The following is a 14,921-nucleotide window of genomic DNA, read 5'->3' as shown; positions in this document are numbered from 1 at the left end:
TGTGGGAATTGGCAACTACCATCTGGCTCTGCTTCCAGGAGTAAAAAAATGTAAATATATATGTATAAATATGTATATATATATATATATGTATGTATATATATATATTTACATTTTTTTCCTCCTGGAAGCAGAGCCAGATTGTAGTTGCCAATTCCCACAGAATGGGGCAGTTGGAGAAGGGTGAGCAGACTGGATGCCTCTGTCAGTATTACACTGAGTGGAAGGGGGTTCTCTCTGCTGGTCACCAAAGAAACTGGATTCTTTGAGGCCGCACAGGGGGTGCTGAGATTCACAACAGCATCACCTCTCAAAGCCTTGAGAAACTTCTGAGCTAGAAAGGGAGTTCCTGCCATGGCCCTCCACAATTTCACTTCTAAGCATACGGTGCTCTGTCTTGTGAAGACGATGTGCTTTTTCTTCATCTGAAGCCTTGAGAGTTTGTGGTAAATTGCTACCACACAGATAGTTACAACAAGGGGCAAGCCATTTGAATGGGGGAGCCCCTGTACCCCAACATAATTATGCAATGAGAAAGATACTGGGGCAGCACCTTTCTTGGCCCCTTTCCACAGGTCCTTCTGAGGATTAAGCTGGTTTCTCAATTGTTAGAGAACTAAGGCAGAGTTGAAATAGGACCTGAGTTTTATAGACATCCTTTTTTTTTTTTTTAAGTGACTAAATTTTAGAACGGCTAAAGATATTCAACTTGGCTGCTCTTCCCTTCCTTCCCAAAAATATTAATTGTGCACCTGCTGGGTACCCCCGTGCCCAAGGGAATGCAGAGATGCCTGGGCGTCCACCTGGGTGAGTCCCCAGCAGAGCAGGGCATGGGAGCTGGGCATGAGATTGTTCAAGGCGTCAGAGAAGGAGTCCAGGCAGGCTTGAGCACCGTGGGGTGGGAGTGGCCAGACCCGCCTCTGCTGCATCATCTAAGGTGCTGGGCTCGTTCACTTGAGGTGCACTCAAAGTACTACATTCAGTTTGGGACCGAGGGCCAACCATTCCCAGCAATCAGTTGTGTCCTTGAGTGGAAGAGAAAGAAGGATAGACTTTCTCTGAGCAAAGGCTATGGCAGTTACGTTTTTTCAAATACAAGTCCTTTTTACACAAGAACTTCTTAATAAGCTTTGCAGGGCTGCTATCAAAGCATCCTGCCGCTAGAGAAGAGAGAGAAAAGGTAAACAGCCTGCACATTCCAGCCCTGCCTGTGACTTCCATGCGATTGGCCGCTGCTTTCTCACAACACTAATTAAATTTGTAGCCTCCGGGAAAGCATATAGACATCTGAACCAATTATGAATTCAGAATCGCAAGCGAAATCCCTCTGTTTATATCAGTCTAGTTGAATACAAACCAGATCAATTAGCTGTCAGTCTGGCTAACTAATATTTACTCTGCCTCGTCATTTCTGATTAAATATTGGGCAAAATTAGCTGGCGTACCCACGTGTGTAGTGTTATCTTTTCCTCGTGGCGCGCCAGAACGCTTTCCTACGTGAGCAAAGCATTTCTGTGACACCTTGGCGTTTGGAGATGGTATGATTAGTATTAATAAGAAAAGGACAAGATGAGTTAATATTATTCAGAGACACTGGAATGCAGAGTTGCCATTGGGTTCGAATGACCAAACTGGAAATGAATGTTACAGGGCTCCGGTACAGTCCGATCGAATGCAGATGGTATTTTATTTTAATTAGCTCCAGTCCCTATTGTGTAAGAGCACTTTGATAAGTGATGGAATTTACAGTCAACCCCTACCTCACAAAAGAGCTGCGAGAGTGTACATTTGTTAAAGCAAAGCAAAACACAAGCGGGGAGGGAATATTTAAGAGTTCCTTAGCCACCCGTGCGTGAGCACGCACATGCATTTATTAAGTATCTTTTTGCATGGATCGCATACCAGAATTGTGCTGTTGTTTTCTTTGCATTCTTAATTACCTTCACTTGATGTTTTGGTGGTTTTTTTTGCTTTTGTTTTTGTTTTTGTTTTTGTTTTTTTACCACCCTTGAAAAGGGCCATTTTACTCCAAGTGCTTTGTGGATCAGCCCTCTCCTCGGGAGAACAGCCCAACTGTTCTCCGCATGCAGTATCAGTCACTGGGTTTTTCCAAGGGCTATCATTTAAGCAAACTGAAAGCATTTGTTTTTAACTTGTTCTTGTGCCAAAAGTCTGGAGAAGGGTGGATGTTACAGAAGCATCGGCCAATGGCTGTAAGGGCTCACAAATTTTTTTTAAATTACTTGTTCTGATTTCGTTCCAAGCTGGCTTATAGTTCGGCGTGGCTGCCTACATCTTCCAACCCTTACATTTTAGTGCGATGACTCGGGTACAGCCCTTCCCTTCCCTTCAGTTCTCAGCCAGATTGATGACAGAAATGGAAGGATAAAGATGTTATCAGGAAGGCCCTCAGTGGCTCCTTCCGGGGCGATGGGAACCTTCACTTTGAGGCTTCATTTCAGTGCTTTAAGCTCAGAAGTTGGAAGTGATTTCCATGACCAGAGTAGGCATTCTGTGTTGTCGGATGGGACTTTGCCCCCAGAGTTTAATCAAAGCTCAGGTTTCTTTCCAGCAGTGATGCAACGTTTAAGCAGATCTTTCCATTAACCACAGATGGAATTTTATCTGAGAGTTTTGTGTGCAAGAGCCATTCAAAGTGCAAACAAAAAGTTCCTGGCAAATTCAAGCACATAGACAGCAAATGACCAGATTGATCTCAGGGTTGATGAACTTGTTGTAGACTGGGGGCAGGGGACAGCTGCCACCTAGGGTCTGATGGATTTGCCCATATGGAGACTAGAGAAATCTCCAGCTGTCTCTTCATATTTTCTTTATTTTTTTAAACTATTTTATGTTTCTTTATTTTTGAGACAGAGAGAGAGAGACAGAGTGTGAGTGGGGGAGAGGCAGAGAGAGAGGGAGACACAGAATCTGAAGCAGTCTCCAGGCTTTGAGCTGTCAGCCCAGACCCCGACGTGGGGCTTGAACTCATGAACCGCAAGATCATGACCTGACCCGAAGTTGGATGTTTAACCGACTGAGCCACCCAGGCGCCCCTGTCTCTTCACATTTTCTGTACAACCCGACTGGGTCGAGTGGGATGGCCACTATGAATTGGTAAAAAGTTAGAATTTCAAAATATACTTTAAAAGATGGTGCTTTATTACTTCACTAGCACATTCAATGCTTCTGCTTTGATGCCTCATAGACATGTCCAAGTCCACAACCCAGCTGACCACCCCTGACTCTGCTCTGTCCCAGAGAAGAGTGTCATTGGCATCCACAGTGTGAGCAGCAGCTTCCCTCACACCACACTTGTTCTACACCCTGTACAGCTCTGTGCTGCCCTTGTCCTGTGTTGCCCCCTGCACCCCTGCCCTCTCTCATGTGGACCACTGCACTGCCCTCCTTCCTGGCCTGTCGCAGACTTCCTTGCCTCTCACCAGTCTGCTCTCCACTCTCCCAGGAGGTCTTATGAAACACACATATGATGGTACCACTGTCCCTTAGGATGTCCCTCCCAGGACTTTCTTCCTCTGGCCTCCCTGTGGCCCCTGGGCCCCAGCCACACTGGCCTTTACAACCCCTCAGACAGCATGGGCTCTTTCCCCCTATAGAGTCTTTGCACAGGCTGTCTTTCCCCACTGTGTCTCTTCCTCACCCGCTTGTCTCGGCTCATGTGTGCCTGCTGCCAGAAGCTGGCTCAGAGTCCTCTGACTTTACTTGCTCTTCCTATAGTTGTGTATTTATATTCTAGACTTGCGAGACTATTCCATTAGAATCTATATTCCTCACTGGATTCCAGGAGCAGAGGCGTCATGTCTGTTTTTCTCACTACTCTTGTCCCAGCTTGACATTTGAGCATAGCAGTGGCAGGGCCAGAGAGGGTCTGGGGGGCCTCCACATCCAGCCTTCATTCCGAGCTGACCGCTGTCCCTGGAGATGCGCCATCTTGAAAAGTTTAGTGGTCACATAGATGTAGGAGAAATTGCACCGTCTTCCTCTTTGAAGGAAGGAAAGAAGCCTGTCTAGCTCGGCAGCTATCGGACTTGTTTGACCACGGCCTCCTCCCTTTTGTTCCTGTAACATCTGTTTCCTGGCCATTTTGGAAATAGTGCCAAGATTGCGGGCCTGGGTGGGAGCACACAGGAGCATACGGCAACGTTTGGTGGGAGTGATGAGTGGTTTAGTGTGCTTGGTGACAGGGATGGGGTTGGTGGGAGCTGCAGATGGTTCCCATGGAGGCAGGGAGGCCTGGAGCATGAGGCTGGGGAGACTGTTAAGTTTTCCGGAACCCAAGGAGAGGCGATGGGGAGGTGAGCTGACCTGAGGTGGAGGAGCTTACAGTTAAAAGCATGTAAGCCCATCTCTTGCCAGTGAATTGTAAAGTTCTTGAGGGCCAAGGCCGCATCTTAGTTGTTTTTATTCCCATGCAGGTCCAGCAGACTACCCAGCAAATAGTACACAGACACTTAGTAAATGTTTATTGAAACATATCTCAATTTGCACAGAGTAGGTTCACATAAGCAAGTTATATCTGTTATCATTTGTTTATCAGCTTCTTTTTATGTAACTACGTTAGATGTGACTTGTGCCCTGCCTTGGTAACATTATGACAAAAATCCTGGGGCATCTGGGTGGCTCAGTCAGCTGAGCGCCCGACTTTGGCTCAGGTCATGATCTCGCAGTCTGTGAGTTCGAGCTCCACATCGGTCTCTGTGCTGACAGCTCAGAGCCTGGAGCCTACTTCGGATTCTGTGTCTCCCTCTCTCTCTGCCCCAACTCCACTCATTTTCTCTCTCTCTCTCTCTCTCTCTCTCTCTCTCTCTCTCTCTCTCTGTCAAAAATAAATAAACATTAAAAAAAAATAAAAATCCTAAAAAGGGCCCAGATGAGCTAATTAAGCTGCATCCTGTATCACTAAAGCCTACAATGACAAAAGTACAGACAATACTGGCTGGATACCAGGCGTGCTGACCAGTATCTGGTTGGTGAACGCGGGGGACCTAGGCTTTGGCTACCTGCCCCATTGTCCATGAGTAGAGGCAGGTTATGCTCAAGAGGGTCAGGGAGAACAAGGGTAACTCTCTTTCATTTCAACCAAGTAAGAACTAACTTATAAATGAAAGAATAGACCCAATTTTCCAAAGTACTTTCACACCTACTGGTCTCCAATATGGGCAGAATGAGTACCATCATCTCTCACCAATATAAAGCAGTCATCCTTTGGCTCAGGTAGTTCAGCTCAGATGGCAAGAATTGGAGAGATGGTCTACACATTGTTTCAGTTGTGGCTGTAGAATGAGGAAGTGGGGAAGGGCTAGGTTTCCAGGTGCCTCCATGCCACTGGGGGAGGAAGGAGGTAGGTTTCTACGCCAAGTTAGAATACTCTTTATTTTGTTGGTTCATCTTCCCTCTCCTCTCCCTCTTATGCTGCCCTGGCTGCTGGGTTTCCAGCTGAGCAACTGCCATAGCAGCTCAGCATCCCCTACCCCGCCCCAAGGTGATACACTCAGGTAGGCTTGGGCATCTCACTGAGACAGGCTATAGTGAGGCTGTCTAATCATTGCTTGCCTGTGGGGCTGGTCCCCTCTGCTCCCCAGGAACATCAGTGCTGCTCTATTTCTCCATTTCTCAAATCCTCACATGGAAAGCCCCGATCCACTTTCTACTCCATGAGCTTAGCTGAGTTTAATGGTTCTTACCCATTTTAGAATCGTAGATCCCTTTTTGAAAAGCTGATGAAACTTCTGGATTCTCTCTCTCTCTCCAGAAGAAGAAAGAAATCATGTGCTCATATCCACACCACTTTGCCAGTAGTTTCTGGGGTTTCCTGGGACCATAGGCTGTCCTTCCATTCTTGAGGGACCCTGGGCCCTGGGGCAAGAAGGCCCACCTTAGCTTCCTGCTGTTGTCGCGTATGCATTAACCATTGCCTATCATGAGAGAGGGGCGACCTTGAAAACCGTAAGGTCACATGCACTTGTCAGGGAGCAGTGTTTTTCTTTCTTTAAATTCTTCACTCAGTGAGTTGGCTTCTTACTTAACTCTTCACCTGGTTGAAAGTTGGCCCAACAAGTGTTGGGACAAGATGTTGAGAGGGGTCCAGTGTTGATGGGAATCAAGATCTAAGCATCACAGACCATTGAGTGCCAAAGGGTCTTTGGAGTGGGCTGAGCCGACCCATTGACTTTGCAGATTGGAGGCGGAAGCTCAGGCAATCTCCCACAGGGGAAGTGAGTCAGAGACTTATCACCTACTTTACTTCTGCTTCTCCCTGGAAGGAGGTCTTAGGATTTGATGGCACCTGGACCCTCAGGGGTCTGGACTTCTTCCACAGTTTTTCCCTGGTCTACATTCAGGGGCTGGCTTACTCAAGGTGCACAGTAGAGGGAATGCCCTGTCCTTCAGCAAACTGTCCTTCCCTTTGATGATGCTAAGGGAGAAAGAGAAAGAAAACAGCGAGCTGGCAAGAATTGGCTCCCACGTGCTGGATACAACTGTGCATGGAAACCAGAACCTGTATAGAATTAACTTTCAACAAACTGAGCATACAAGGCATGTCAAGGATTTTAGCAGCTTGAGTCAAATGCGTGTTCTTCCCCTTGAGGTAGTGGGGACACGAGAGGGGGTGGGGTCAAGGATCTCTGCATGTGGCCTTTGTTGCCTTAGCTCCATCTCACAGCAAAGACTCTGGAGCCCCCTTCTAGGACTTTCCAGCTCCCACCAAGTTCCTGAGACTTCTCAAGCCCTAGAGGGGCCCCTGTGAGCTGTTGAGGGCTTTACAGCAGGACACGGGCACATGGTGGCTTCGGGTGGAATGTGGCTGGGTTTTCATGCTCTCCCTGGTGTCATTGGCTTATGGGAGGAAGCTACAAAATAAGCCCCTTTGCCACTTGTCAAACCTACAGCAGATGTGCTAGGCCAGCTTCTGGTCTGGCAGCATGCCTGTGGCCCCAGGGAAGAGAACATGACCAGGTCTGCCCAAGGCACACCTGCCAAAACGCTTGGCCAATTCACAGCCCAGTAGCACTGATAACCCATGACACCCGCAGGCCATCTAGTGGGATCCTGCTCATTTCTGTTAGCTCTTTATACACATCTTTAAATTTTGTCTTATCTTATCTACAGAATGGCATTCACCAGATGCCTAGTTTTAATTTGACTTCTCCAGAAGAAAGCTGGAGGGGCAGGCCGGCAAAAGGGAGAAGTGCTATTCACATAACCTTGGGAAGATTATGAAGTCTTCTGCATGACTAGAATTCTCTCCCCCAGAGCAAATAACTTTCTATGATAAATATGCTGCATGTTTAGCAAGAAACGTACCAAAAAAAAAAAATAGATAAAAAGAAAAGGGTCAGTGTGAAGTTCCACCTTCAAAATATGACTTTGAAGAAATCAAGACACTCTATACAGGTCTATACAGGTTTGCTAAGATAGATGATTTGCGTTTGGGCCAGACGTGGCCTTTGGCAAACATTGCTCTGGCTCCAGATCATTTCCCGTTGATCTTCCACAAATGATCAACCAAGGTCATCGGGTGATCCTTGAGACTCCATCGCATTTTCTCCTCTGAAATATGTTTTTAAAAGTCTACTTGTAGTTATGCTATATTTGTAATCCGTAATGTAGTCACTTAACAGCACTCCTTCATTCAAGAAAGCATTTAGTGAGCTCCCATTCTGTGCCACGCGTTGCCTGATACACTGAAATACAGGGGTGAGCAAAATCCAGGCCAGTGGGGAGCAGAGGGGCATCAGCCCAACCCCCAGGTATGTCCAATTACAGACTGGCCAGTGTTGGAAGAATGAGGTGCAGGACAAGCCCTTAACCTCTGGCAGATGCACACCTAAGTTTGTATTCAGCCTGCATCCGTTTTTAATCTGCCTTTTCAGTGAGAAAGAGGAGAGTACTTCGGTCCAGCCTATCTTTGCTGAGAAGTACGTGGTACAGGGCATGTATTTGCTAACATGACTGAGGAAATGAGGGCCCCTGAACAGATAATGTCCACATTGTGGGGCAAAGGCGCTGGTAAAGAGACATGCAGGGGAGTCTAGGAGCCCCTCAACAGCCAGCCTGGATGTCAGACAAGGTTTCCAGGGTGCATAATGGTTAAAAGATGAATGCAGGGGTGCCTGGATGGCTCAGTCCATTAAGTCTCCCACTTCAGCTCAGGTCATGATCTCATGGGTTATGAATTTGAGCCTTGCATTGGGCTCTGCACTGATGGTACAGACCTGCTTGGGATTCTCTCTCTTCCTCTCTTTCTGCCCTGCCTCAAAATTAATACACACACACACACACACACACACACACACACACACACACAGGTGAATACAGGGAAATGGCCCAGCAAAGGCAGGGAGCACACGCCAGTCAGAAGGCATAGAGCTTGTGGCACAGCTCAGCCTTGGACACTTGCTGCTGGATGTGGAAGACCAGGAGAGAGTGACCTGGGGTAGAGTGAGGGTCAGGGGGTCAGATTTACCTTTCTGCATTGGTCCTGGGGCAGGGACACCCTGACAGTCCTGTGACCACCCAGACACAAGGGGCACTGGCCACGGCCATAAAAAGAGGGGACAGGACCCTGACACCTCTAGCAGACTGAATGTGAGGCCCTCACATTGGGGCGGATTCCAGTTTTGTTCTGATTTGGAGAATGGGTGCGTTTTCATGCCACTGAGCTAGAAGGGAGAATCAGCAGGCCGAGTGGGGCCTGAGTGGGGAGCAGGCTCACTTTGGGGGCAGCTGGAATGTGAGAGTTGGCAGTGGGGAGAGGTGTTGGGTGCCCTGTGGCTTACCGGGGAAGGAGCAGTCAGGGCCAGAGCTCCAGGTCTGTGTGGGAAGTGGTTCTAGCCAGAGCTGGCCTCAGGGGGTGCACCAGGACAGCTGTTCCAGCGTTTAAAATACTGGTCAAGAGCCTCTGCCTGGAGCATCTCTCCCCGGCCCAGTGCACTCGGCCTCAGCACCCAGCCTCGGCCACTGTGGTCCCTCCTCTGGGGTCCTGTGTGTTCTCGTCACCAGCAGCGAGAGGGGAGGTCTGGCCAAACCTGGGCTCTCAGATCCTCCTTCTGCAGGACAGCCTCATGGATTTTCAAATATTTAAAACTCTCAGCCCTGATTAAGGCCATGATTTAAACCTGTGTTACTCTCTAAGGACAGCCGTAACAGATGATCACAGACCGGGTGGCTTGAAACAATAGAAATTTATCGTCTCACAATCTGGTGTCCAGAAGTCTGAACTCAAGGGATCGACATGGCGGTAGCTCCTCTGAAGGCTCTCGTTGAGAATTGTTTCTTGCCTCTTCCAGCTTCTGGTGGCTCCAGCTGCTCCTGGGCCTGTGACTGTGTCCCTCCCACCTCTGCCTCTGTCTCTGTCTTCCCAAGGGCTTGTCCTCTTGTGTCTCTAATCTCCCCTGCCATTTTTTTTAATGTTTATTTTATTTTTGTTGAAAGAGAGAGAGAGAGAGAGCAGGGAAGGGACAGAGGGAGAGGGAGACAGAGGATCTGAAGCAGGCTCTGCACTAACAGCAGAGACCCTGATGCAGGGCTCAAACTCACGAACCGTGAGATCATGACCTGAGCTGACTAACTGACTGAGCCACCCAGGCGCCTCTCCCCTGTGTTCTTATATGGGGACATTTGTCATTGGAATTTAGGGCACATCCAAATAATCCAGGGTGATCTCATCTGGAGCTCCTTAACTTTAATTACTTCTGGGTGGACATACCTTTTGAGAGGCCACCATCAACCCACTGGAAAACCTACAGAGGGCGAATTACAAGCAGGTTCTTTCTTGTGTGCAGCATTTCCCCCTTCCTTCAATGCAAAGACCTGAAGATTTGACGATCAGCCTGTTCTCTTCGTAAGGAGGTTGGGCTCAACTCTTACCAGTCATACATAGACACTAAATATATTTTATTGTGCTCCAGGTCCATTCATTTGCAGTCTTACTTGAGTTTAGTTTAGTTCTAGTCTGTGGCCTTGAAAGGTAGATCATGCATGCTACTGTCTCCTCCCCTGCATCTTTTCCCAAGAGAAAGGCAGAACACCTCCCAGGGAAGTTCTGAGGGATCTGGATAGGTGACAAGTGAAGCTTCAATGTAAATGGACAGCCCAGGTACACTACCAGAGAAATATTATGAAAAATACTTGAAACCCCACAAAGGATCTTAGGTTGCCTTTTCTAATAAAGATAATCATGTGGATAAGGGAAACTAGCCTCAGCCTCCCTCCCAGGCTTGATACTCACTATCATGACCACTTCACTGTTCCACCATATTTGTTCTCGAGATCTGCAGAAGAATCTATTCCGTGAGTGATACCTCCTTGGAGATCCTAAACCATGTATCCCTTTCTCGTGAATCACATCACTCTTCATGGGTAACCCCTTTAGCAAGGACAGGTACAGATACTATTTGAAGGGAGAGCTAATGTTTCAGTCACGTGGTTTGGGTCATCAGCACTCTGACCTTCCTAGACAGGCCATTGGACCCTGGGTTCCAACCTGAGGGCCATCTACAGAATTCTGTATCTGAGCTGGGGCACAGGGGAGGGTGCTTTGGTCCTGGATGGGACCCAGTGGTACTTCTGCATCAGAAACACAGTAAAACTCAATGCAACTTTGTTGAGCAAGCAACTGAATATGCAACCACAGGGAAATCAGGGCAGGTAGACCTGGCAAAAGGCAGGATACAGGAATCCAGGATCCTCTTGTACTTCTCTGTGGTTGGCTGAGAAACGAGGCAGTGATTGGAGCCAAGAGAAAGAAAATGGGAAGCCCAGACCAAGTGACTACTGGCTGAATCAGTCTGTGACAGTAGGGTCACCCGTGATTCCATCTGAATAATTTGTTATGTTCAGTTCCATTGGCCTGACAGTGCCTCACTGGCTGTCAAAGACTCATAATGACCTGGCACAGGAGAGAGGGCTGTCCCTGAGACCACGCTAAAGAGAGAGCCCCAAACTGTGCCATGGAACCTGTGCCATCACAGCCTACCCTCAGAACTTGTGTTAACGTTGGGTTATTACCCAGAGTCCAGTCATGATTCGAGCCAGGATGCCCATGCTCTTTCATCCCACTAGGGGACTATTTTGTGACTTCTGGCGACATGCTTTCCCATGTCACCTGATTTGGGGAAGTCACCCACTCGGGCTTGGAAGAGAGTTCACTTCCTCCTTTGTAACTGTAGGTGGGGCCTGGTGACCATAGAAGTCAGAAGGTGCTGGAGGGTAGTAAGATGGGTGGTGAGTCAGTGGGGCAAGATGGATGGGAACATCCCAGGGAGCTTGGAGCCATCAGTGGGATACATAACACCTTATTCTGTAATGGGATATTTAGCAGATTAGGAAATATTACCTTAGGTATTTTATAAGTCAATATTTCTGGTTCAGGCAGTGATACTTGGGGAAGTTGCAAAATGCCATCAGAGAGTGTTATGAACAAAATATCTTATTGTATAGTTTTCATAGAAGTATCTCTCCATGGGAATTATACATTATCTAGGACTTGGGGTGGGGGTTAGTTTTAGTACCTGGTCTGAAATTGTTTTTGAGAGGCTTGTGGTGTTTCTTTCTTTCTTTTTTTTTTTTTTTTTAAGTTTATTTGTTTGGAGAGAGAGAGGGAGAGTGCAAGCAGGGGAGGGGCAGAGATATAGAGATAATCCCAGGCATGCTGTGCACCATCAGCATGGAGCCCCATGTGGGACTCAAACTCACGAACAGTGAGATCATGACCTGAGTGGAAGCCAGGAGTTGGGCACTTAACCAATTGAGGCACCCTGGCACCCCTGTTTGTAGTGTTTCTAAGGAACCTGGTCTACTGGAGTCTCATGTACAGAGCTCATTAGTGGTGGGACAGGCTGTGGTACTTCTTCATAAGCATTTGGTCCTGTCAACGAAGGCTGCCTTGCAGATCAATCCCCACCCTTAAATATAAGGCTGGGTATGGGACTGTTCCACTTTCCTCCCTCAGGACAGTGTGGGGAAGTCGAGGCCAAGAGAGGTCTGAGGGAAGGTATCTTGCCCCTCTACCATTGGGTGCTTTTATTCCCTTCAAGAGTTGCCTTGGGTGTGGCTCCCACAGTGGGCTGTGGCAGCCGTGGAGCTGAGCCTGACCATCTTTGCCTGGCCTCCAGGTCACCCTCGGCCTCCACTGCCCCACCCTTGAAGCTCCCAACCCCCCCTTTCCTCCTCTTCTACCTTCCCTGCCCTGTGCCACCATCTGCTACCTCAGAGCCTGCATCACACTCTGGGCTGCTTGATGGGGGGCCCCCAACTAGAACACAAACTCCCAAGAGCAGGACCCAGGCACCCTCATCCTGCCTGTCTCCACCCCAGCACCAGACTGAGCCCCAGAGGGAGCCATTACTGAATCAGACCATGGCAGCAGGACCAAGAAAATGCTTCACCTCAGGGCATGGGAATTCTTTTCCCCATGATCTTTTAAAAGTTAAAAAAAAAAAAAAAAAACTCTTCCACCTTGAAGAACTCTTAAACACACACACACACACACACACACACACACACACACAGATGTGAGCGCTTTATGTACAGCAGTTCATATGCCAGTGCCCACTCATGACAACCCATTATGATGCCCATTGTACAGATGAGCAAACTGAGGCCAGGGAGGTTACCAGACCGCTCTAAGTCATACCACTGGTGAGTATGGGACTGGGTTTTGAATCTAGGCAAGGAGGCTCCTAGATTCCTGCTCTTAAATACCAAGTATACTCCCTCTCAAACTATTTTCCTTGGTGGTGAAGGCAAGTTATGCCAAATGAAGATTTATAAAACCCTGAAAATAATTTAGAAATTTTAAATTAGCAATAATATCACCAACAAAGATTTGCTGCTATTAATGTTTTACTGTACCTCTTTCTAGATCTTTCTCTGTGCTTGTTTTGGTACCATGTTGCCAGTGGCTGCTAAAAATTCCAAAGTATGGATTACTATAATTTACTTATTCCTGTCCTTTCTGTAGAATATCTTGCTTCCAACTGCCAATAACCATTTGATCAATTGCTCTGCTCTCACCATTCTTATACATGGAGTTCCTTCATATTCTGGACAAGGGTCACCAGACAATTTGCTGGCAATTCCACAAAGTCTTTTTTTGCTTTTTTTTGTTTTTGTTTTTGTTGGATTTTTGTCATTTTAATAGAACGATTTCAAAACCTATGAGAGTGGCACTGTTTTCCCTGCCACATACACAGACAAGTTCTCAGATTTAAATATTGTCACTAGGAGTGAAAATGTCTCCTTGGTGTTTACCATCCAAGACCCCTATGCCACAGATATTCATGAAGAAGGACACCTGTAGCACCCACAGAGAAGCTACAGGTGATCATGAGATCCTCTTTAAAATGAAGAGTAACCTCATTTCTCCCTGCCAGGTGAAATGGCTCCAACAACAAGAAGTTAAACGCAGGGTGAAGAGGCAGGTGCGAGGTGACCCTCAGGCCCTCTATTTCAACGACCCCATTTGGTCCAACATGTGGTACATGGTGAGTAGGGTGTGGGCCTTGCTGCCCCCAGGGCGTCGGCAGCGCTGTGTTCCCGAGATGGGTTCAGTTCCCCCAGCAAAGTTAAATTCTCACGACAACTCGAAACAGACACACTTCATATGGGTGAGAAACCCCTACTTTTTAATGCTGGGTAGCACAAACTTTCTCATGAAAATTTTTTAGAAATTATGTGAAAGTCTCCAGGGGGTGGTGGTGGAGCCCTTGAGCAGGAGAGTGATTTAAGGCAAACTCAGGACTAGTAGTGAAATGAGAGCCCCGCCCCCCCCCCAAAAAAGGGAGATAATGCCCTGGGAAAATGGGCAGGTAGATTGCCGGGTGCAGAAAGCATGTGGAGTGCTTCCTGGAAATGCGTGGGAGAGTCTCTCTGCTAAGGCATGGAGAAATGTTTCCTCCCCTACTGCATTTACACGGTATGGTATGTCTATCTCATGCCACAGTATGGGCGCAAGGAGTGCCCATGCTGGGGGGGCTTTGTGTCTTCTGTGCCTACAGCACTGTGGCGACAAGAACAGCCGCTGCCGGTCAGAAATGAACGTCCAGGCAGCGTGGAAGAAGGGCTACACGGGCAAAAATGTGGTGGTCACCATCCTTGATGATGGCATAGAGAGGAATCACCCCGACCTGGCCCCGAATTATGTAAGTCAAACCCAGAAACGTGCAAGGATATTCAACCATGCTAGTCATTAAATAAATCCAGATTTTAAAAACCATAAGGTGCCATTTCTCTCCCATCACCCACTGTAGTAAACAATATAGAGGGACACCTGGGTTAAATGTTGGACTCTTGATTTCAGCTCAGGTCATGATCTCATGGTCATGAGATTGAGCCCCGCATTGAGCTCTGTGCTGAGCATAGAGCCTGCTTAAGATTCTTTCTCTCCCTCTCCCTCTGCCCCTCCCTCATTCATGCTCTAAACAAACAAATAATACAGAAAACCATGTTGAGAAGGATTGACAAACCATACTTCCCTCTGCCTCCTGGAGCCCAGGATTTCACAGAACAATTTTTTTAGATGTTTGAGGAGTCACATGTACTTCTGGGAATAGATCCTAAAGAATTCAGAAACACTTGTGTGGATGATCGTCATACTAACATGAGCAACAAGGAACAGGACGTGATTAAAGCCTGGGCCCTGGACCCAACTGCCTGAGTTCCTATTCTGGCTCTGCAGCTGATTAGCTCTGAGACCTTGAGCAGGTTGCTTCACTTCTCTGTGCCTCAGTGTCACCGTCTGTAAAATGGTATCTCATCAGGTTATCGTAAGGATTAAATGTCTTCATAAATGTCAAGAAGACAGCCTGGCGCATAGTGAGAATGAGAAATGCATTCAGTATCCTAAGGACCCTGAGTACCTAACAATGGTTAAGTCAACCATGTCGTATCTGTTTCAT

At 47.5% G+C, this 14,921-nt stretch overlaps 1 protein-coding gene across 1 annotated transcript in view; it reads left to right on the top strand.

The window, feature by feature from the left end:
- The window catches only part of PCSK6 (proprotein convertase subtilisin/kexin type 6), a 178,546-nt gene that overhangs the window by 33,875 nt on the left and 129,750 nt on the right, over positions 1 to 14,921 (top strand). The window contains exons 7-8 of the mRNA XM_040493412.1: positions 13,398 to 13,508; positions 14,022 to 14,165. Of these exons, the coding sequence (XP_040349346.1) occupies positions 13,398 to 13,508; positions 14,022 to 14,165 (255 nt within the window). The remainder of the gene's footprint in view (positions 1 to 13,397; positions 13,509 to 14,021; positions 14,166 to 14,921) is intronic.

Source organism: Herpailurus yagouaroundi, unplaced genomic scaffold (genome assembly GCF_014898765.1).
Source record: "Herpailurus yagouaroundi ecotype Mexico unplaced genomic scaffold, PumYag 185, whole genome shotgun sequence".
In the NCBI taxonomy this organism is placed as follows: Eukaryota; Metazoa; Chordata; class Mammalia; order Carnivora; family Felidae; genus Herpailurus; species Herpailurus yagouaroundi.
Note: the sequence above shows the minus strand (reverse complement) of the source record. Positions and strands in the feature narration are given on the sequence as shown.